The following is a 23,405-nucleotide window of genomic DNA, read 5'->3' on the forward strand; positions in this document are numbered from 1 at the left end:
TTCTTGATTAAAAATGCCAGACTACCACATAAGGCTACTAGAATTATTTTTTAGGTTGCTGAGTTCAGGACAAAACAAAATTATTATTCACTTTGGCCACCATTATATGTCATCAAAGTTAGTAAAAATGCAATATCCGAAAGAAAGTTGCAGGAGCAACAATATGAGCATGAATACTTCAGTATAATACAGACAAACAGACAGGTGTTTAGTGTCACAAATTTTGTTTAAACAGCTTTTGTGTGCTCGAAGTGTACTTTAAAAAATCCCTCTGAGCATTTTAAAATACTCAGGTGTCCTAATATGCATTCTTACCATTTCAAATGCTAAGAGGGGAACATAACAAAGATGGACAAATATACTCTTAGGAATAACGGAATGTTAAAAACTGACGGAGGCCAGAGAAGCTCATTATTCAATTTACACAATTCGGTTCAATTGTAGTCTTAGATTTGAGACCCGCAAAACCTGTTCAAATATTCCTGGAGCTTTAGAATGTATGATTGTATAATCAGTATCCCTGAAAAATTACATTTTATTACAGAAATTATGAGTAAGATAGGTTTTGAAAAGAGAGGCCTACTTCTTCAACATTTTTGCCACAATCTCAAAAATTCATACCAGCAGCCAATGAACTGTGTGTTTGAACCAGTTATTTTTTTGTTCCTGTTTTAGATTATTATAAAATCCTCAAGGGAGAGATCATATGCACTTATGCAGTTATACAGCTCCAAGCACACAGCTGATGTTTACTTAATGATTCCATATGTTAATAAAATGATAACCAGAGATACAGGGACTGATTCTGATTTCACACCAGTTTTACATGGACTTCAATATAGTTAATACTCCTCATTAACTCTAATGTAAGTCAGTTCAGAATCAAGTAATCAGTCTGTCTTTCCAAAGTGATGGTTATTAAAAGAATCTACCTGCTAGCACCACCTGTCTGGTCTTTACCTTGCTTGCTAGTGGGAAAGACATGCCATGTTTCCTAATGCCCAAAGTTACAAAGCAAGATCGTTAAGAGATGCACTTACTCGATGCTGTGCGTTTCACACTTGACGCTGATTCAGATTTCTTCTGTTGGTTGTTTAAAATTCTTCCTTTTCCCAAGATCCCATTTGCAGTTGCAGAGCTTTTTTTGCCCTTAAACTGTTTGAAAACAAAAAATTTATGCAATGGTAATGATTGTTGTATGGCTGGTGCCACAGTAACACTTTCACCAAGAGCAAAGCTTGAAAGAGTTGTTTAAAACTGCCTGCCTTCCATGAGGCTGTTCATATGCTTAATTGATTCTGTTGGAAACAGTGAATCCTCTAGAGACTGTATCATTGAGAATTGTCTATTCAGTAAGATCAGAGGCTGGCAATCACTGGGAATTGTGAGATTCTCCCTCTCTTCCATCTGTGATGGCATCATTGTTGCTAATTTGTTCTATTTTTTTTTTAATCAAAACTGGCACATTTTAAGGATGACGCTTTAATAGAGCTAACTGGTACTTTGTAACAATTTTCTATTGCAAAGCCCTTTAAAAATATAGTACGGATGCACATTACTTTCCTACCCATCACAAGAAGCTGTAGAACCTTCAGCCTTGCCCACTCACAGTGAGGTACAATTTTAAACTGTTGCTTATGTATTACAGGTTCTTATTAGGTCCATTTCCTAGGAATTGCATTGCAATAGTACATGGATGCCATTTCCAAATTAAATAATTAAAACCACACAACTTCATCCACAAGGAGTTAATCAACTGATTCTCTCCTAGGATACCTCCAACAAAGCAAACTCATTGAAAAAGGCAAATTAAGGTGGCTTTTGTACCACACCCTTACAGTGGCTAAACACAAGCTCTAGCTAACTACTAGTCAAGATAAGAACATTTCAGAGCCCCGGAGAATGCTCTGCTGCCAGCCTCAGGAATGAAACCACACGGACAGACAACAAGAGCATTCTGGCCAATGACAACTTCTGCAAAGTGCAATAGGATAGCCAGATCATAGGGCAGTTAGGGCTTTTGAGAAGATAATCAGCACCTTGGACTGTACCCAAAGAGGAACTGGAGCCAGTGCAAAGCACAGAACACAATATTATGACATGGCAGTGGTCTGCCCTGTTTCAATGGTGGTTGCTATATTCTGGACTAACTGAATCTTCCACGTAATGTTGAAGGGCAGCTCAAAGTAGAATACATTGCTGCACTCTATCCGGGCAATGACAAAGCTATGGATGACCGTGGCACTGGTACCATCCGAAAGAAAAGATTGAAACTGAACCCCCTGCAAGATCTTGTGATAGGGAAGAAATTAACTTGTGCATCCTGGGTACAAAGGAATATAATCAGAGCCCAGTTCACACTTAGTAACTGTTTGTAAATGTGGGCTTTTAATAGCAAGTACTGGACATTTATAGTAGGATATAGAAACAGTACAGTTATGAGCTATGCCAGATAATTTTGCTGAATGGTATGCAAAGACATAGTCCCTGTCTATTCAAAGAACATTTTCTTCATGCCATACTATAGAACAATGTTTCTCAAACTGGAGTCACTACTTATGTAGGGAAAGCCCCTGGCGGGCTGGGCCGGTTTGTTGACCTGCCCCGTCTGCAGTTCCGGCCGATCGTGGCTCCCACTGGCCGCGGTTCGCCGCTGCAGGCCAATGGGAGCTGCTGGAAGCAGCCGCCAGTATGTCCCTCGGCCCGTGCCGTTTCCAGCAGCTCCCATTGGTCTGCAGTGGCGAACCGCGGCCAGTGGGAGCCGTGATCGGCCGGAACTGCAGACAGGGCAGGTAAACAAACCGGCCCGGCCTCCCAGGGGCTTTCCCTACACAAGTGGCAACCCCAGTTTGAGAAACACTGCTACAGAATATTTCCTTATGTGGTCAAGTTCCTAATTTTGTATTTACTGCAACTCCTTGTCGCAACCTGAGCACCAGGCTGCAAATAGAATCCGACAAGCAAGTTATTTAGGGTTCGTTTCTGTCATCCTCACTCAGGCTCAGTAGCTCATTAACCAACCAAGAAGCCCCACTGAATTCAACAGGGCCAGGCCCAGCATAAGATACTGTACTTGAGAGAAGTAAGGGTGGCAGAATCTGGCACTTAATTACTGGAGAGCAGTGTGCAGTACTGGCTACCTGCCAGGATAGCATGTGGGTTTCCTGTTGCAGGTGTGCATGACTGAATACAGGGGTCAGAATTATCCTTTTCTTTCTCACTGATATAAATTTTATGCTGCTTCTGTCATTTTATCTGACTTTTGAAACATTGTCTAATTTTTCAGAGCAGTATTGCAGAATACTTTATTACAAGATACTCAGTCAAAATAGCAGCTTCTTCACTAGACATGCAAACTGACTGGCTAAAACAAGGTCATAGTACTAAAAGCATCCCTATAATTTTCTTTTAATTTGTCATCTAGATGAGGTCTACACTAGACATTTTTGATGGCACAGCAATGTTGGTTAGGAACATGATTTCATTTGTAATCTTTCTACATTGGTAAAAGCCCCAATTATAAAGGCAAAAAAGTCCTTTTTCCAGTGTAGCTTGTTTTACAACACACTTTTGCCAGCATAAACTGAGTCTACAGTAGGAGCGTTTCCTATTATAGCTATACTGGTAAACCCTTTCTAATGGAGACGAGGCCCAGGTATTCCTAAAATGGCTGAATAGGGATTTGTGAACATTAGACTGAAATTCACCCTTATATTAAAGGCTGGCAAAGGATCTAGATAAGTGTCACTTAAACTATCTTTTGAACCCTATTTTGAAGGCTTAAGTGTGACCTAAATGGTGCATTGCAGAGGGTCAGTACAAAAGCTAAGTGGTGAATGTCTTTACTACTTCTTAAATGAAGGATCCAGCTGCTCTATACAAAGTAGAGAATTGGGCTCTCAAAAGTCAAGTATAATTTTTTTAAATTAAAAAGAGAAAAAAATGGCTTTGGTTGACGCATACAGTGATGATTATGTTATTTCAAACACTTTCCCCTTTGCAATACAATGAATAAAGGTTCTCTGTTAGATCTTTTAAATCTAAAAGCCACTGCATGTGATTCTTGTACAAAGGTTCATTTGTTGACACACCTGTATCCGCACATACGTTCCTTACAGTACATATTGTTTATTAGTTTATAGATGCTTTTGAAATATACCAATAATAAAGTCTGAACTGTGATGCAGAGAGTAACCTTCTACCGCGCTCTATTTCAATCCAAGAAAAGATGGGCCTCAACCAACAATCCTGAACTTTGCTGTTCAGGCCCATCTCTGGTTCTAACATTAGATTCGTAGCTTTGTATGCATAATTAGACCAAACTAGTGGTCAGGTAAGTAATACAGATTATTTCAGATGCATCAAACAAGGAAAAGACTACCTTCATCTTACTATTCTCTTTAAATTAGGCTAATGACCTGATTGAGAATTGCATGCATTGTCCTTCGCAATGGATTCAGATATGGTAACATAGCTTATGACTGCGAACAGGGAATCTTAGATTTCTTCAGGGAAGAAAGCAACAGGGCAGACAGTTAAATGTAGTTGCACTGTATGTTTCAGTAAACTAGAACCACACTTAAAACTAAAATGGCAAGTATTTTATCCAATAAAAACAAAGTATTTAGGGGGCCAAAGTTTCAAAGGATGGTGCACAGAAATTTGCACATGCAACTGTTGCATTATAGCCCCTGAAATATTTATATGCAATATTTTTTGTTACAGTGACAAGCTGTGCTGAAACCCCCAGTAGGAAATATGCTGAAGCCAACTTAAAGCCAGAGGTAGGCTTGCCGTTATATGGCTAAATTTTGTTCGGAAAGTTCTGCCTATTGATTGTCTTGGCTCCAGGCACAGCACCAAGAACATGCTAAGCAGACATTTGATGGACAAACAGGAAGACAGCATCTCTATTTCAGAATTTACAATCTAGGTGAAACTCTTTTACTTCTAGTGGGCCCATTTAAGTTGCAAGCATTCTAGTGTTAAAACCAGACCAGTGAAATAGCCCCAGATACAAACAGAATTGTGGTAAAAGGCTTTGTTACAGTATTAAACATTGTAGTACCTGAGAGCCAGATCCCCTCCCCACAGCAGAGGTGTTAGTGACAGACTGAGCAGAGGACAGATTGGATGAGACAGGATTTTTGTAATGGTTAGAGGAGAGTTTGTCAGTAGATAACCTATTGGCTTTTCTGTCAGCAGGTGGATAGCGTGCAAAGATTTTCGGAGACGGCAAGTTATCGTACAGGCCTGCGTTATCATAAAGCACTTCTTCTCCCATGTTTCTGCTACGAGAAGTAGGAAAGCCATCTTCCAGTTCCCACTGCAACACACACACTTTTGCTGTTAGTAAACAAAACATCATGCAGAACCTATGCAACATTAAAACATAAGCAGGTTATTTAGAATCATTAAAACCATTTGAGTTTAGCAAGATTTTGATTTTTCCTGCCATTTGAGCCAAACCGGTCTAGAAAGACATGGGTAGCTATGGCATGTTTGGATGACTGCGGAAAAGAGAGGATTGTGTTACCCATTTCATAACCTGAATTTTCTTGTGTTTTCTGTTAAGCAGAGAAAAGGGGAATGTGATGTTACCCCATATACAATTACTTGACGATGATGATGATGATGATTATTTATTATTATTTTCCATTTAGTAATTCTGAGAAAGAAGGTGCTACAGTGCAGATGCTGATAATTACTTCCTTGCATAAGATAGGACAATAGTGGGGTACTCATGGGTAACGTAGATGAATCTTCAGGAAAATCTCTAGGACATATTTTGCTAAACCTGGCTTGGTAATACAGATTTTCAGGCCTGGCAACTATCAAAAGCTCTGAGTTTTTCTTGAGGTCATGTGTCTTTTCAGGAACTATCACCTACTTGTGCACTAGCACTGTATTTTATTTGTTGGAAAAGTATTACTTAGCTAAATAAATATCTAAAATAGCTCCAGGCCATTTCCTCTTTCCACAAAAATGGAAAACTTAATAACGCTCACCCAGTGATTCATTCATTTAATCTTAAAAGAAGCTGTGGGTCTGCATGCCCAAGATCCTTCCTTAATCCACCCTGTCTGCATGAGTGCTCTCCTCAGATACAGTCCCAAGCACACCCAAGAACTACACATGCATCCCACTCACCAAACACTTCGGTGTATCCTACTCCTTAGAGATTTTTCCCTACTCCTCTGACAAGCCATGACATGAGAGAAGATTGCACTTGTTTGTGACAGTTTATGCCTTGAATTTCTGTACATTTCTCTCAGTTTTCAGACTGAGGTCTCAAATCTGCCTTTAAGACAATGCCCAAATTAGGAACTATGCTGAGCTGCAGCACTCGCAAACAAATATTTAAAGACCACGTGCCACTGTGTGCAAATATGCTCTCCCCCTCTCCCCCTCCCCACTCCTACACAGGACCAGCTCTGCAGGCTAATTCAGAGGGTGGGGTGGGATCACGGCCTTGCCCTCAGCCTGCTCTCTTTGGGATGAATAGCACAACTGTCAGTGGAAGCCTCGCCTTGCAGATGGATAGCCCTATTGTCAGCTGTTCCCTGGATAGTGCCATATTCCTGCAAGGGTGCAGAGTGAGGTCTGATGGCTTGTTGTGCTTTCTTCACAACTTACAACACCCAACACAGGGCCTGGCACAATCAAGCCCTGAGTTTTGTCTTGTTCTAATGAATGTTTCTTTTAAAAAAATCAAGGATTTGGCACAAACTGATCAACAGGCAGCTGTTCGTATAAATATATGCTGGCTCATGAACAAGTTAATTTAAACAATATGTCCCACTCCCCTAGAAGTCTCCAGATGAGAGAGAGGTTCCTGATTATAAAGAGTAGAAAACTTCAGTTCATTTGGAATCTGCCCAATAGCACTCAATGAGGTAATACAGTTTTCAGGTGTCCTTGCGTTCAACACATATAAGCTATTTGCACTGTAAAAATTGAATTCTTACCGATCCATTTATGCAGGGAACATCATCATAATGAAGTGCCATTCCACTGGGACATGCGTAGCCATTGGCAGTGCTTCCCCGATATGGATTAGTAGATATAACACGTCTGTTCATAAAACTATGTAAAACAAAAAACACCACTTGATCCTTAGTCTTCATGATGATTCAATGGTGCTACACCCACATTTGATTATCTGCCCAATCTGGAACACACAGCTTTTCTCTTTGTATTAAAGCTATAGATAGTTTTCCTCCTTCTGCAACCTCCGTGAAAGAAAAATAAAGCTCTGTATTTTACTCAGATCTGGCTGCTAACATCATATCACAACATATGTTTCTGTACCACAATCATAAGAGAAAGTGTAGGACTGTGTGAAAGCCAGGATGGAAACAGCTGTAGCTGTTCTATTGTGTTACATGTGAATCTGCTGATATAAACCAGTTTGCCAGACCTCAATAAAAATTTCTGCCTGTGTCTATATAGGATAGAATGAGGAAGGTGTGCATGCACATGGGTTGGGGGGGAGGGATATGACCCAAGACTCTATTACAATCATTTTAGGAACTGGAGCAAACCAAGGTCTAAATCCTGCAAAATGCTGTGTGTGTGGAACCGTGAGCTGATCAAAATTTTTCAAATGATTTTTTTTCCAGCAAAAGATAGCATATATTTGAAAACCAACATTTTCGTGAAAACTTTTAGGTTCCAATCACTTTTTTCAGTTATATGAAAACTTTCCTTAGAATCTTTTGAAATGTTTTGTGCATTTTTTAAAAATTATTTTTACTTTTGGTTTGCTGCTGTGTAACTTTTGACTGGGGACCGGTTGTGACATGTTGTCATGTTCTCCGGATTCCTTGCCTGGATGAGAGTGCACTCCAGCTGTCTCTCACACAGGGTGTGTGAAAACTCTGAAATGGAAACATTTTTTATAGTTTTGAATGTTTTTAGTTTAAACAAAAGAAACAATTTTGATCTAGCTCTTGTGGGATCCTGACTGACTTCAGTGAGGCTCCTTGTGGTAACAAAGGTCTATCCATGTGGAGCAACTTGCAGATTTGGGCCCCAACTAGCAATAAATAACTGTTACCTACTTTTCGTAACTGTTGTTCTTCGAGCTGTGTTGCTCATGTCGATTCCATTCTAGGTGTGTGTGCCCATGTGCACAGTTGTCGGAGACTTTTGCCTTAGCGGTATCCATAGGGTCGACTGTGGCACCCCTTTGACTGCCGTGCTCATGCAGTGGAATATCAGGCGCCACCACCCTATGCCATCTCGGTTCCTTTTTGCTGGCAACTCCGGAAGAGGGGCAGGAAGGCGGGTAATGGAATGGACATGAGCAACACGTCTCAAAGAACAACAGTTACAAAAGGTAAGTAACCGTTTTTTCTTGTTTCAGTGCTTGTTCATGTCAATTCCATTCCAGGTGACTCACAATCAATATCCCTGGAGGTGGGCTGGGAGTTTACAGATGTGCGGCTTGTAATACCGCTCTACTGAAGCAAGTGTTGTCTTGGGTTTGGTGGGTAAGCACAGAGTGAGACATGAACATATGAATGGATGACTAGGTAGCAGCCCTGCAGATATCAGGAATTGGCACATAGGCCAGGAAGGGCCCCACCGAAGCTCGTGCTCTAGTTGAGTGGGCGGTTACAATTGCTGGTGGAGGCACCTTCACCTGATCATAGCAAAAACGGATGCCGGCAGTGATTCAAGATGAGATTCTCTGGGTGGACACTGGACGATCTTTCATCCTATCTGCCACTGTGATGAACAACTGCATCAACTTGCGAAATGGCTTGGTCCTCTCAGTGTATAAGGCTAGCGCTCTCCTAATGTCGAGGGAGTGCAACCTACACTCCTCCTCAGACTTATGAGGCTTTGGGAAGAAGACTGATAAAAATATGTCCTGGTGTGTGTGAAATTGTGAAACCACCTTGGGCAGGAAAACTGAATGCAGCCGCAGCTGGACCTTGTCCTTTAAGAAAACTGCATAAGGCAGCTCTGAGGTAAGTGCCCTAATCTTGGAGACACTGCGGGCAGAAGTTATCGCCACCAGGAATGACACCTTCCAGGAGAGCAGAAGAAGGGAACAGGACACCAAGGGCTTGAAGTGAGCCGCACAATCACTAGACTCAGGTCCCACAGAGAGACTGGGTCCCAGACCTGGGGTTACAGTTGCTCCAGACCTTTCAAGAAACGGACTGTAATGTTGTAAGTGAAGACCAACCTGCCCTGGGAAGAGGATGAAAGGCTGATATGGTGGCCAAGTGGACCTTAATTGATGAAAGGGACAAGCCTTGGAGCTTGAGATGCATAAGGTACTCCACGATGGACTGCAGTGAGGCCTGCTTGGGCCTAACCCCTTGGGCCAAGGCCCAACACGAGAATCGTCTCCATTTGGCCTGGTAGGTCTCTCTAGTGGAGAGATTTCTACTAACCAGTATGACCTGCAGGACACAGGCTGAGCACTCCTGTTCTTCAGCAGTAAACCATGCAGCAACCAAGCTGTTAGGTGCAGCACTGCCAGATTCGGGTGCAGGAGCCTGCTGTGATTCTGGGACAGGAGATCTGGTCAGAGGGGCAGCTGCATTGGGGTCATCACCAACAGGTCGATCAGTGTCCTGAACCAGTGTTGGCATGGCCAAGCCGGTGCTATCAGGATAACTTTGGCCTTGTCCTGCTTGATCTTCATGAGGACTGTGAAGCAATGGCATTGGTGGGAAAGCATACAGATCCTCCGACCATGGAAGTAGGAAGGCATCCGACAAGGAGTCTCTGTCGACTCCCTGAAATGAGCAAACAGGTGATATTTCCTGTTCTGGTGTGTCGTGAACATGTCCACCTGGGGAGATCCCCACTTTCGGAAGATCCCACTGACCACCTCGGGGTGGAATGACCATTCATGATGAGATGAGAAGGCTCTGCTGAGGCGATCTGGCAATACGTTCCTGGTGCAGAGAGGTGCACTGCCATGAGATGAGTGGCATGCTGCATACACAAGTCCCAGAGCTGGAGGGCTTCCTGGCAGAGCACTGATGAGCTGGCTCTTCCCTGCTTGTTGATATAAAACATCGTGGCAGTGTTATCCGTCAGGACTTGAACCAGTTTGCTTTGTAAGTGGGACTGAAAAGCCTGATAAGCCAGGCAAATTGCCTTGAGATCCCTGACATTTATGTGGAGGAAGTGGTTGACCCCTCCGACCAGCAGTCTGGTATACTGAGCTCTCCCAGATGGGCTCCCCAGCCCAGGTCTGAGTGTTGGAAACCAGAGTTAGTGTCTGATTGCTTTGTCATCTCTTCTGCCTCTAGGCCTAAGTTAGTGGCTACCCTTTGGATCAGGATCCTTCTTCCTCCTCCTCTCCAGACGAGGCTGTGGTGGGGCCCTCCTGTGCTAGCCCACCGGTGCTCACTGATGGGCTAGCACAGGAGGGCCTCACCACAGCCTCATCTGGAGAGGAGGAGGAAGAAGGGACCACTGGAGGGCGGGGGGCCCGGGGCATCATCCCACGCAGGGAAAAGGGGTTTCAGGGTGGGCACCTGTCCCTCCACCTCAGCATCTAGGAGGAGAGCCCTTAAATGATCGTCGTGCTCTTTTTGTGTCCAAGGACAAAAGTTCTTACAGATGTGACACTTTTCTTTAACCTGGGATTCCCACAGGCACTTCAGACAGCTGCTATGCAGGTCACTAACAGGCATAGGGCTATTACAGTCAGTGCAGGGCTTAAAACCCAGTGACCAGGGCATGCCTTGCCTGGGGCAAAGTCCTCACCAGGACCCTAACTGACTAACTACCATACTTAACAGCTACGTGCTAACTAATCTACAACACACAAAACTAATTATAGCTGGAACATAAAGTCAAAAGGGAAAGAACCACTGCTCACTTGCGAAGCAAGGGAGAGAGGCTTTCTGAGCAACCACCACAGGCAGTAAGAGGCAACTGAGCAGGCGTAGGGCAGGCGGTGCCTGATATACCAACACATGAGCGCGGCACTCAAGGGGGTGCCACAGTCAACCCTATGGATACCGCTAAGGCAAAAGTCTCCGACAACTGTGCACGTGGGTGTGCACACACCTAGAATGAAATCGACATGAGCAAGCACTCGAAGAACTATGATTCAGAGAGGAATTTGCTTTCATAAACAGCCCTTGAAACAGAGCCAGTAACATGAGACCACAAAGATCCTTAAGATTCAAGTACATAAAAAGAGATAAGAAGGAAAACAAAGATTCGCAACAGACCTATTCAATTTCTGAAGTTGACATTAATTAATGACAATAAAATCATGCAGTAAGGTAGATGGGTCTTTTATTTCTCCACAGGGGTCACAAATAACGTGGGAAAAGCCTGCCAAACATGTTATATTTTATTCCAATTGTGTAGAATGAGGAACAATGTTTTCTGCAGATAGATTTTAATAATATTAACTAACCATTGTCAGCATTTAGAGCTGGTCCTGTAAGGTACTAAGTAATCTCAACTCCCACTTAATTCAATAGGAAGTTGAAAACCTTCAATACATTTCAGGATCTGATCCTCAGGAGAATGAACATACTGCAAATGTCACATCAAGCTGTAAAATAACTGAGAAAATAACTAGTGTGGTACTGTATGTTTTGAAGTATTACACTGCTCACAGTCTTGATCATAATCAGAAGATATTACACATTGCTTTTGAAAATATAAACCTGGTATCTCTCTATAAATCAAATGCCAGAGTAGAGAATTATTGCGCACAATGTTCACTGCTACATTTTTACTACTGATATGCTCTTTTCATAACTCTTTCTTTGCGTGTATAGTGAAATTCACCCTACTGCAGAGGGGCCAACACAAGGCTCATGTGCTATTTAAGTCCTATTTTTAAGGGTCAAATGTAACTTAAATGGCAAATAGGCCTTTTGTTGGCCAGCTGCACAGTGGTGAATTTCACCCTTACAGTATTATCCTATAATGATCTTGTACAATAATCATCATCTATTATAACATCCAGTACAGAATTCCACTATTTTCTGTATTAATGTTTCACAGCCAAAACATGTTTCCTTTGTAACAAGGGCTTTCAATCTTATTCCTTACAGATGACTAAAAGTTCTTGAAGAATTTATAGTTGTTTACAATTAACAGCTTTGCATAACATGTTTATGTTGCAATCCCTAATGTGGAAAAACTCTCATCTACTGACTCCTTGTTCTAGGTAACATTGGCAGAATCTGGCCAAGGTCCTGATTCAGCAAAAACTTAAGTAATTGAGCAGTTTTATAAAGAGGAATGGTCCAATCAAACTCCATGTGTGTAGTTACTGGCATGTGTAAGTATTTACAGAATCAGGTCTTGCCTTTGTAAGTAGTTTTTCACTGTCATCTGACTTTAGACATTCCTGCGCCCCCACCAACGAACCCTTCAACCTGAAATTGATCATGTCTTCTTCCACAGGAGCATTTTTAAAAAATATATTAGGATTAACTAGACAAGACGATCATGAGATGAGAGTTTGCAGGAGGAAAAAAATCATAATTCACCATTGTAAAAATGCTCCTAACTGTATCATAGCTATAAAAACAATAGTGTTGTCATGAAACTCCAACATTTTTTTCTGTTGTCCTTAATGAGAAACATTACCCAAATATTTCCAGACTATAATTAGAAATATTGACAGCCCCTGCCCCAAATATGGTACTATCTAAGTAGAAGACAAGAAGGGATGGGGGTGGGGGGAAGTGCAAGGAAACAATGAGATGATACTAGTCAAACATGACAGGCAGTGGTCTCAACACACCAGCAGTCAAACTGTTGTCAAAAGTATTGTCGGCATCACAGTAAAAGAGAGTTTTGAAGGTAACTTTATGGATGTTTATGGGGAGCCCCTCCCAAGAACGAGGGGCAGGATGGGATAAAGCAGAAACGTACTTGTTTGAAAATATAACAAGTGACAGAATCTGGCATCATGGGTCGACTGGAGGTGAGAGTTGACATCGTGATAGCAACGGAGAGATGATAGGCAGGATTGGATAGGTCACAAAGAGCCTGGAAAGTGAAGACACACAGCTTATGTTTGATGTGATAGAGAAGGGGGGGGAACAGCGGAGGGATGAAAAGAGGGGGGTGACATGATCAAATGGGCCCTGGTCCATGACTGGGGCTCCCAGGTGCTATGATAATACAAAACAAAAACAATGATAGAGTAGAAAAGTGATCTTTCCAGGAGTATTCTGAATGGATATGAATGAGGCAAGACTGCATTACTTGAGGCTAGAGAGAAAGTTGTAGTAACTGAGATGCGCGAGTTTTTGCTGTGTGGATGGATAAGAAAGGCCATGTCATTTCTCATTTCCCCTTCTAATTTTACAAGAATAATTGGATCAGAAGTTAAAAGAGACATGCCCTAGGTTGTTTGCAGATAAGCTCTTACATTCACTTTATTGTGGTACAACAAATTTAAACAAATACTTGATAGGGAATTTTTATTACTTTGCAAGTTAGGTTTGGCATTCCTTTCTAATATGTGGTCTAGTTGCACTTATTTTTTTCACTTGGTTTCAATTAATATCACATTTGTTCATAAAATGAAAGCCAAGCAATATTCAGGCAAAAACATTTCCATCCGGCTTCTCTTTTACATGTGGTTATCACTGGATGCTGATGGAAGCGAAAAATGCATGTCACAGGAAAAACTTTTTTGAGCCCTATTAACTTCAAAACATATATAAGAACAAGCCTCTAAATTAACTGCATTATGATTCTATCAAAATTACTTGGATTTGACAAAAGTGGGATTGTGGTAAGAGATGAATCAACCCTGATTTCTATCAAAAGCCATTCAAACTAGAGCATGAATGAAGCGTCTCATTTTTCTGCACTGCAGCTCTCTGGACCCTTCACTAGTGAGAGTACAGTATTTCCAACAGGAAGCTATACTAGGTTTTCACCCTTATGTATTTTTAGTCTATTCCTATTTATGACGGCTATATTGAGCTTGATTCTACAAAATGCTGAATCCCAGTAATTTCAATGGGAATTGAGGGCACTCAGCACCTTGCAGGATCATGTTTATAAAGTCCTAGTAAACTGTCTGGCCAAGATATTTTCTATCCACACTTTGCTGTCATGAGGCATATACTAACAAACTCTGCATTGTGTATTGAATTCATGTATTGGTGTGAATTTCAAAACTGCGAGTTTTTAATCCTTCAGCAAGGAACAACTGGATGTAGTGGGTCTATGAGAAAGACAAGGTGGGTCTTTTATTAGACCAAATTCTGCTGGTGAAGGAGGCAAGCTTTTGAGCTACACAGAGCTCTTCTTCAGGTCTAGGAAAGGTAATCAGAGTGCCACAGCTAAATACAAGGTGGGAGAGATTGTAGAATCATAGGACTGAGAGGGACCTCGAGAGGTCATCTAGTCCAGTCCCCTGCACTCATGGCAGGACTTAGTATTATCTAGACAAAAGGTTCTCAAACTGTGGTCCGCGGACCAACAGTCGTCCGTGAGCTCCAGTCAGGCAGTCCGCAGATAATTCCAAGGTGCGCACCTGGACGGCCGCACACGAGAGAATGAAGGGCACCCACCTAATTAGTGGAGTCATGCAGGTGTGGCTCCACTAATTAGGTGCCTGGACCCTGGAAAGGTGAAGACACACATGTAAGTTGAGGTAGTGGCCTTGGGGCAGAGGCAGTGGGGTGAGAAGAGGGGGTGGGTGGAATATGGGACGTGCAAGGCTTCAGCAGTCAGAGAAAGAGGCGACTTTCCACAGCTCCAGGGTTGTGGCTGCCGGGGAGAGATGGCCCTCCTTCTGAGCCCCAGCTCAGGGGCTGCTGTGGCGGGGGGAGAGAGGGCACATCCATCAAATTAGAAAGGTAAGACTAGTGATATTCAAATACGAGTTGTGTGCTTTTATTTGTAGAACAAAAAAAGGTCAATATTATTAAGTTTTTTTTAAATATAGCACTTTTATCCAAAGTGCTTTACAATAGTTAGCTAATGGTACAAACAACATTTGGAAAAAAGAACGAGGAGTACTTGTGGCACCTTAGAGACTAACAACTTTATTTAGGAATAAGCTTTTGTGGGCTAGAACCCACTTCATTGGATGCATGCTGTGGAAAATACAGTAGGAAGATATATATATATATATATATAGACAGAGAACATGGAAAAAATGACTGTTGCCATACCAACTCTAAGGAGACTAATCAATTAAGATGGGCTATTATCAGCAGGAGAAAAAAACATTTGTAGTGATAATCAGGATGGCCCATTTCAAACACTGTGAAACATTTGGAAAGATCATTAAGTGGTCCACCGAAACCCTCAGCAATTTTCAGGTGGACGGCGAAAAAAAAAGTTTGGAGAACCACTGATCTAGTCCGTCCCTGATGGGTGTTTGTCTAACCTGCTCTTAAAAATCTCCAGTGATGGAGATTCCACAATCTCCCTGGGCATTTTATAACAGTGCTTAACCACCTGATCAGTTAGTTTAAGGGTAAACACCTGTGGCAAGAGACCATTTAAGGTGAAGTGGGCAATTCACACCTCTGCAGTCACAGGACAAAGGAGGTATAGTGGGTTACAGATTGTTGTAATGACATATAAAATCAGTATTTCTGCTGAGTACTGAGGGCGAAACCAATTCTGTGAATTTACATTAGTTCTATTAAAACTTGGAAAGTGAATATAACCAGCGTAAACTATTGTGACCGAATTGTGGTCAAGCTTCAACTTATTTGATCATTTAAAGCTTTAGGGCTGCCAGACAGAAGGGGTTAAAATAGCACCTAATTACTAGATTCCTCTTACACTATAAGTGCGAGAGTTGAATACATCATAAAAGTGGACATATTCTGCCTCTCTTGTAATACTTAGCCGGATGCCAGCACGATAATCTTAAACACATCTCGAATGCTTAGAGACTCAAGATTTCAATCCCTCAGGAGTTTAATATCTTGGCAAAAAAGGGAAGGTTTGACAAAGTCTCTTGATATTAGAACTAACATGAGGCTGCAAATTCTGAAATTACTGAAAACACCCTTAAATTGCTTTTAATGCATCTTACCAGAAGGTCTGTTTTGCAGCTTGTATGATGCTTGCAGTCATCTCCACATCAATATAATCATAGTGCAGGGCTCCAGGATCTGTAGATGAACCGGTTTCAGCCAGTAAAATCCCAATCCATCTGCCCATGTCTTCAGATGATGAAGCCTATGATGATGAGAAGATCTTATAAAAACTCATAAATTATCACTGAAACAATTGGCTTTTTAATATTAATTACTTCATAATTACGCTTTCATTTTACTAACGTTAATATAATGATGCATCTGAGGCTCTGGATCACCTTTGCCAAACTATGTTAACAAAAAGTAACATTCACTGAGGTTATTCTGCCATAACGAACATATTTAAAGCAACATGTTAATAGATTATGGAGTAAAACAATATGAACAGTTCCAGCAAAAGAAGGAAAACATAAATGCATGAAGCCAGTGTATCTAGGTATGCCCCTTGCTTATTTTAGATTTCAGAAATCTGAGACAAATGTTTTCCACCACAAGGCTAAGCTTTTAAGAAAGGTAACTTGTCCAAATTGTAAAGACAGGATAACCTTGGACAAAGGAATACTAAAGCAGGTTGAAAAATTGGGGGCGGAGGAGGGCATTAACATTGTGGAAATCATTCTAGTTTTTTAGTTTTTGAAACTGAATGATTTTCAGTTTTTGAAAAATTTCATGCAATTTTATAGGCATTTCAATATTTATTTATTTTAAGTTTCTTTATTCAATGTAACAAACTCAAAGATTTTTTCCTTTAACTCAATTTCCTTACTGTAGTTCCTCTTCTTTATATTACACTTCATTCATTTCCTGTTCTTGTAAATCGTCATCCAAATAACCTGTACTGCGCATATATAGCATGACCATTCTTCAGGGACAAGACACTGAACTGATCAGCACTTAAGTGTTCAAAGTATCTGACCAGAGTCTGAAAATGAAAGTTTGCCTCCCACTAGTTTCCTTACAAATGCCACTACATGTTATTTTTATCTAAGGTTTCCAATTTTAACCAATAAAAAGTCAATAGAGCTACCCTGGAGCCATTTTTCATAGTTCAAGTCTGGTTTTAAATAAGCACTGAAAAGAACTTATTTTAGCTCATTTGAAATTTCGTAGGCTGTTTTATTCTGACTTTTTCTTGTTGGGGGGTGTTCCTACCCTTGGATTTGTTACAAAGATATTAAATAATACAACTATGGAGCTCTTTAGTGTAGTTTTCCATTTTACAGCTATTCCCTGTGTTAAGCAAGAGTGCATTCTCTCAAATTGGCTCAGTGGTTGTCAGTAGCTGTCTTCTCTTGGTCTTTGGACTTGCAGAATCCAAGTCTAGAAGGGACCACTGTGATCATGTAGTCTGACCTCCTATATAACACCGGCCACACAACTTCCCCAAAATAAACCCTACAGCATGTCTTTTAGAAAAAAACATCCAATCTTGATTTAAATATTGTCAGTGATGGAGAATCCACCATGACAAGTTGTTCTAGTGGGGTAATTACCCACACTGCTTTAAAAAAAAATTATGTCTTATTTCTTGTCTGAATTTGCCTTGCTTCAACTTCCAGCCATTGGATCATGTTACACCTTTCTCTGCAAGTCTGAAGAGCCCATAAATAAATATTTGTTCCCAGGGAGTACTTATGGACTGTAATCAAGTCACCCCTTAACCTTCTCCTTGTTAAGGTAAGTAGATTGAGCTCTCTGAGTCAATCACCTATAAGGTATCTTTTCTAGCCCTTTAATCATTCTTGTGGCTCTTCTCTGAACACTCTCCAATTTATCACCATCCTTCTTGGATTGTGGATACCAGAACTCGATGCAGAATTCCAGCAGTGATCACACTAGTGCCAAATGCCAAGGTAAAATAACCTCTCTGCTCCTACTTGAGATTCCCCTGTCAATGCATCCAAGGACTGCATTAGCCCTTTTGGCCACAGCATCGTGCTGAGGGCTCATGTTCAGATCATTATCCAATAGAACCCCCAAATCTTTTTCAGAGTTACTGGTTCCCAAGATAGACCCCCCCCCATCCTGTAACTATGACCTATATCCTTTGTTCCTAGATGTATGCATTTACCTTTAGCCATATTAAAACTGTATATTGTTTGCTTGCACCCAGGTGATCCAGATCACTCTGTATCAGTGATCTGTCCTCTTCATTATTTGCCGCTCCTCTAATTATTTTTTTGTTATCTGTAAACTTTATCAGTTATGACTTCATGTTTTCTTCCAGGTCATTAATAAAAATGTTAAAAAGTATAGGGGCAAGAACCTACCTGTGCAGGACTCCTCTAAAAATATATTAATTCAATGATGATTTCCTGTTTACATTTTGAGACCTATCAGTTAACCAGGTTTTAATCCTTTTAATGTGTGCTATATTAAAAAACTAGAAAGATATAAAATAAATTAAAATGTCATGTCTCTTACAGAAGTCTAAGTATATTACAACACTACTATCTTTATCAACCAAACTTTTAATCTCATCAAAAAAAGATATCAAGTTAGTTTGACAGGATCTATTTTCCATAAACCCATATTGAATGGCATTAATTACCCTCCATTAAGCACCTTTGTAATTCTTTATTAATAGAGTCCCATATAAGCACTCCATTATCCTACCCAGGATTGATGTCAGACAGACAAACCTATAATTACCCAGGTCACCATGTTTACCCTTTTTTAAAATTAGCACAACATTAGCTTTCTTCCAGTCTTCTGGAACTTCCCCAGTGCTCCAAGAGTTATTGAAAATCAACATTAATGGTCTAGTGAGTTCCTTAGCCAAATATTTTAAAACTCTTGGAGGCAAGTTATCCAGACCTACTGATTTAAAAATGTCTAACTTTAGTAGCTGCTATTTAACATCCTCCTGAGAAGACTAAATGAATGGAAAGAGTGTTATTATATGCTATGACTACATCATCTGTCTCCTGTCTCTCCCCTCCCCCAGTGCTTTTTCTGCATTATTATGACCTTCGTCCTCAGTTGAAGTTTTTTGGGCCTCTTGCTAAATATTCTTAAACAATTCCCAATTATCATTTACATTTCTCTGATTAATTTCCTCTTCCCAGCTGATTTGGCTCTTAATTGTTTTCAGCTTTGTGAAACTGGTCCTTTTAAAGCACCAAGTACATCACTGGTCTAGACTTTGCACATTACAAATGTGATCAAGTGTTTATCACTTTTACTTAAGTTGCCAGAAATTTTTAGTTCCTCTTTATCTGTCAAGATGAGGTGTGATATAGAATTCCCCAGGTTAGATGCAAGACTTTTTAAGATAGAAAATTGTCATCTGTAGTATTTAGCAGTTTCAAGGATGTTTTAATACAGGCAGCATAAGACCTCCAGCATACATCACTCAAATTAAAGCCCCAAATGATCACATAGTTTTTTCCCTTATGTTATGATAGGTGTATAAGGAGGCAGCCATCCTGTTCTCTAGTGTGATTTGGTGGTCTGTGGCCAGGGCCGGCTTTAGGAAGTGCCCAATTCGAACAGTTTCGATGGGGCCCCGACAGTGATGACTGAAAAAAACAAAACAAAGCCAAACCAAAACAACAACAAAAAACACCTGTAAAAAAACATGTGGGGCTTGAATTCACCAGGCGGTGCTCTGAGTCTTCGGCAGCACTTCGGCGGTGGGTCCTTCACTTGCTCCAGGTCTTTGGCGGCACTGAAGGACCTGCCACCGAAGTACCACCGAAGACCCAGAGCAAGCGAAGGACCCGCCGCCGAAGTGCTGCTGGAGACCCGAAGTGCCGCCAGGTGAGTACAAATTAAAAAGGCGCCTCTAGCCAGGGAAGAGAGTCTCACTGGGTGCGGGGCCCTCTTAGGCGCGGGGCCTGATTCAGGGGAATTGGTGGAATTGGCCTAAAGCCGGCCCTGTCTGTGGCAGACACCAACTAATACTCCATCTTGTGTTTTAGCAGTTAGGACACTGATCATTAAGCATTCAAGATAATTTTTTTCAGAATTATCAGTGACTTGGAAACAGTCACTGATAATTCTGGAAAAATGCCATTTTCGGCCTAGAGTGCCCCTTCTCCTCCCTTATTGCCCACCTGAACCTTCCTTAACAGGTTAACCCTTGATTTAACATCCCAGTCATGAGAATCTTCCCCCCAGGTTTCAGTGATACCAACTTGATCAAATTTATGCTCATAAATGAACAATTCCAATTCCCCTTGGTTGTTACCCAGACTCATAGCATTAACGTATAGGCCATTAAAGAATTTCTTCTCTTCACGTCCTTCGGACTCTCAACTTATTCTGTTCTCAATATCTCGATTTTGTCTTCAATCTTTTTAACCTCCCAGATATCCTAACAAGTTCTTGGCTAACCCCGGGTCCAGTTCCTTAGCCCTGTGATCTGCATCTTGCTCCTTGACCTCATCATCCTGCTGCTCAGCTGCACGACAGGGAGCTTCTGTACTTTCCAGCATCGCACTAGACTCCAGGGAAGGATGGGTACCAAGTACTCTGTTTAGCTCCTTAGAAAAATGGACAAGTTTAATTCGTGCCTGGTTGGTATTATTGAGGATCTCAATCTTTTGCTACCACTGCCTGCCAGACCAAATAACTCCTTCCTCAGCAAGGTGCTCAGACACCTGGTTGTCCCAGAGGTCAGCAACACCTGCCCATCTGCCTGAGACATGCATATTTCCATGGAAGGATGCTTCGCCCACTGCGGGACAGTGGTTTGGAAGAAGTTGATGTTCATAAAATAAATGCACCTCTATAAGCTTTACAGGGCAGGCAGTACTATTGAGACAGATAACTTTCTTCTGGCAAACCTGATCCATATGCAGCAGAATGCAGACTAGAGAGGACACTACTATGGGACAGAAGCACTAAGGCTATTTGCAATACTAGAGCTATTATGCTAGCTTTTTCCATCCAATGCTGGAAGAGTACACAGTGCTTTGCCTTGCTTGAAACAAGTCTAATGTAAATGATGGTATAATGGCCTGTGTACAACTGGGAGTGTTTCACTGTTTACATGTGTGGTGTGCATGGTAGGTGGCCCAACTTGTGGCTAGGAACCAAATTTCTCTAGTACAGATACACCCCCTGATGATGACTTCAGAATAACAAATCTTAAAGTTGATTAATATGCCCAGGAGAAATAGAGATCCAGATCTCTAATCTTCAGTGTAGTGAGCCACAGCAAGGTTATTTAATTAGCACTCAATCATCTGTATTCTGAGTTACCTCCTTGATAGAAGACTCTAACAGGGGAGGTGCATAAACAATTATAAAGGGAAGAGAAAAGGTCAGAGTGGAGAGAGAGACAGCAGAAAACATCTTAACAGGGAAGACTGTTGTGAGTAAAAAATCAACATTAGGGTTTTCCCCTTACATCAGTTCTCACCCAGATAAGTCTCTTTTGCCTGTAACTCTTAATTTGTTTATTTCTGTAATGTTTGTTACCCAGCTCTGTAACTGTATTATTTAACCGTGGAAAGCATTTTGAAAGGCAGGTTGCATGAACGACCGGTCATGTAATTAGCCCATGTGCAAAGTATCTCTGCAAAGTATGCAAATTAATAAACATTGCACCTCTAACACTGCGACCTCCTGCCCATTTCGAAGCAAACGGAATGTCAAGGGATGCTTGGAATCCAAGCCTGGAATGACTTCACAGCCCCGCAGAGGAATAGAAACAATGTGGGTCTTCAGATCTGTTCTGTCCTTATGGAAAATGAGCTTATTATCTTTCACTCTGCACCACCGTTCACGCCACCGGTTATTTGAGAGCACATTCAGATATCCTGCAATAAAACAAAATACGAGATTTTATCCTTCGCTTACTTTAAAAAAGAAACGGCTTTTTTAATGTAAGGGTAGCTCGTATAAAACCTATTTCTGTATGTGCAGATTGAAAATCCAGATGATTTTAGGAAGACAAATCAATGGCCTTTAAAAAATGTTTTATTGAAACTCTCACTGTACCAGTAACTCAGAAAGCATGGCTTATAAAGATTTGATCCTGGTCGTATTCTGAACATATGCAAATGACTGTGCTTAGTTAGTGACAGTTATGGCTGAATATTCCAGAGCTCCTCTGCCACAGGGCTTCCCTGAGATTTTGGTAAAAATGGAGGCAGGAGTGTGGGTGTGGGAGTCAAGAGGTGTTCCCACTGTGAACCCCAAAGTAGGATGATGTTCAAAAGCACCATTTAAAAAGTTTCAGTATATCCTAGACTACACTAGAAATATAACCTGCTCATGTGAGAGTTACATGCACTGCTGATTTGTGCCCACACAGCTTTTTCACAAGTGAACCACATTCTACAGTTCGGTGGATATATCTAGATCTATCACATTGCAAATTGTGTTTTCATAGTGCTTTCTGGGAACATAGTGACAGCTAACCCATGATGACTCAACAAGGAACAAGGGGACTAATGGACATGCACATAAAACAGCACCAGCAGCACATGGGACTAAGCACTCAAAAGGCATCCCACTGCTTAGAGAGTTGGAAGGAAGCAACATCAGCAAAAGTGGTTACACAGGCATGATTATGAGGTCCCAGCTGCACAGCAAAATATGAATGTTATGACCTGGCTGCAGGAAAACAACCGTACGCAACCTAAGCTGCTGACAAAGGCAAAACACCATTACAGGACCATGGTTACCATGTGTTATTAATTATGTTTCTTGTGTACATGCAAGATGTGTAGAACCAACCATGCCATTAACTGGTTACAAACCCAGTGAAAAGTTGCATGTATATGGATGGTAAGTTAAATATGGTGGAGGAGTTTCAGGGAACTATGTGTAAAGGGGGTTGAAAAATGACACATTGTGGGGCTGCAGGGCACTGGGAGAAAACCCTGTGCTACTGTGAGATAATCAGGGAGTGAGCTTGTGCTCATAATGTCTGAAAACAATTTCATCAAGACCCATTAAACTGGATTCATTTGGCAATTCATTCTACTTACCTAGAATAGCTAAACCAGAGTGATCAGTTTTACTTGTCGCTCATTGTATTTAATTTTGTGTAAAACACCCACCTCTGCTGTTCACTGCATGGAAATTTTAAAGCAGAAACAAAAAATCTCCACTGGGATTTCATGAAATTAAAATAAGTAACTTAAAAACTAAACAAAACAAAACAAAAAACAAAAAAACAAAACAACTCCCTCCCCCCCACCCCCCGAACACCTTCATATTAGGTTTAGTTAAACCACTAGTTTATATTGGAAGAGAAAAGGACCTTTGAACTTGGCTCCCAAACACATATGGTGCATGAATTATAGACAGTATATTTCCACTTCCAAAAAGTATATTAAAAGAGGAAAAGATTGAATGACATTTTCTTCAGGGCAGAATTTATATGAAATGACTCATCTTTTACCTCATTGCCGATTTTCA

The 23,405-nt window shown here is 41.2% G+C and overlaps 1 protein-coding gene across 3 annotated transcripts in view; it reads right to left on the minus strand.

Moving 5' to 3' along the window:
• AFAP1 (actin filament associated protein 1) overlaps positions 1-23,405 on the minus strand; it is a 185,063-nt gene that overhangs the window by 10,335 nt on the left and 151,323 nt on the right. For 2 of the 3 annotated variants that reach the window (XM_050947553.1, XM_050947554.1), the window contains exons 10-14: positions 21,585-21,796; positions 16,025-16,170; positions 6,969-7,086; positions 5,069-5,326; positions 1,041-1,155 (exon numbers count right to left, since the gene is read on the minus strand). In XM_050947553.1, coding sequence (XP_050803510.1) covers positions 1,041-1,155; positions 5,069-5,326; positions 6,969-7,086; positions 16,025-16,170; positions 21,585-21,796 — 849 coding nt within the window. The remainder of the gene's footprint in view (positions 1-1,040; positions 1,156-5,068; positions 5,327-6,968; positions 7,087-16,024; positions 16,171-21,584; positions 21,797-23,405) is intronic. The other variant, XM_050947555.1, reaches the window with a different exon arrangement.

This window comes from Gopherus flavomarginatus, chromosome 3 (genome assembly GCF_025201925.1).
Source record: "Gopherus flavomarginatus isolate rGopFla2 chromosome 3, rGopFla2.mat.asm, whole genome shotgun sequence".
NCBI lineage: Eukaryota > Metazoa > Chordata > Testudines > Testudinidae > Gopherus > Gopherus flavomarginatus.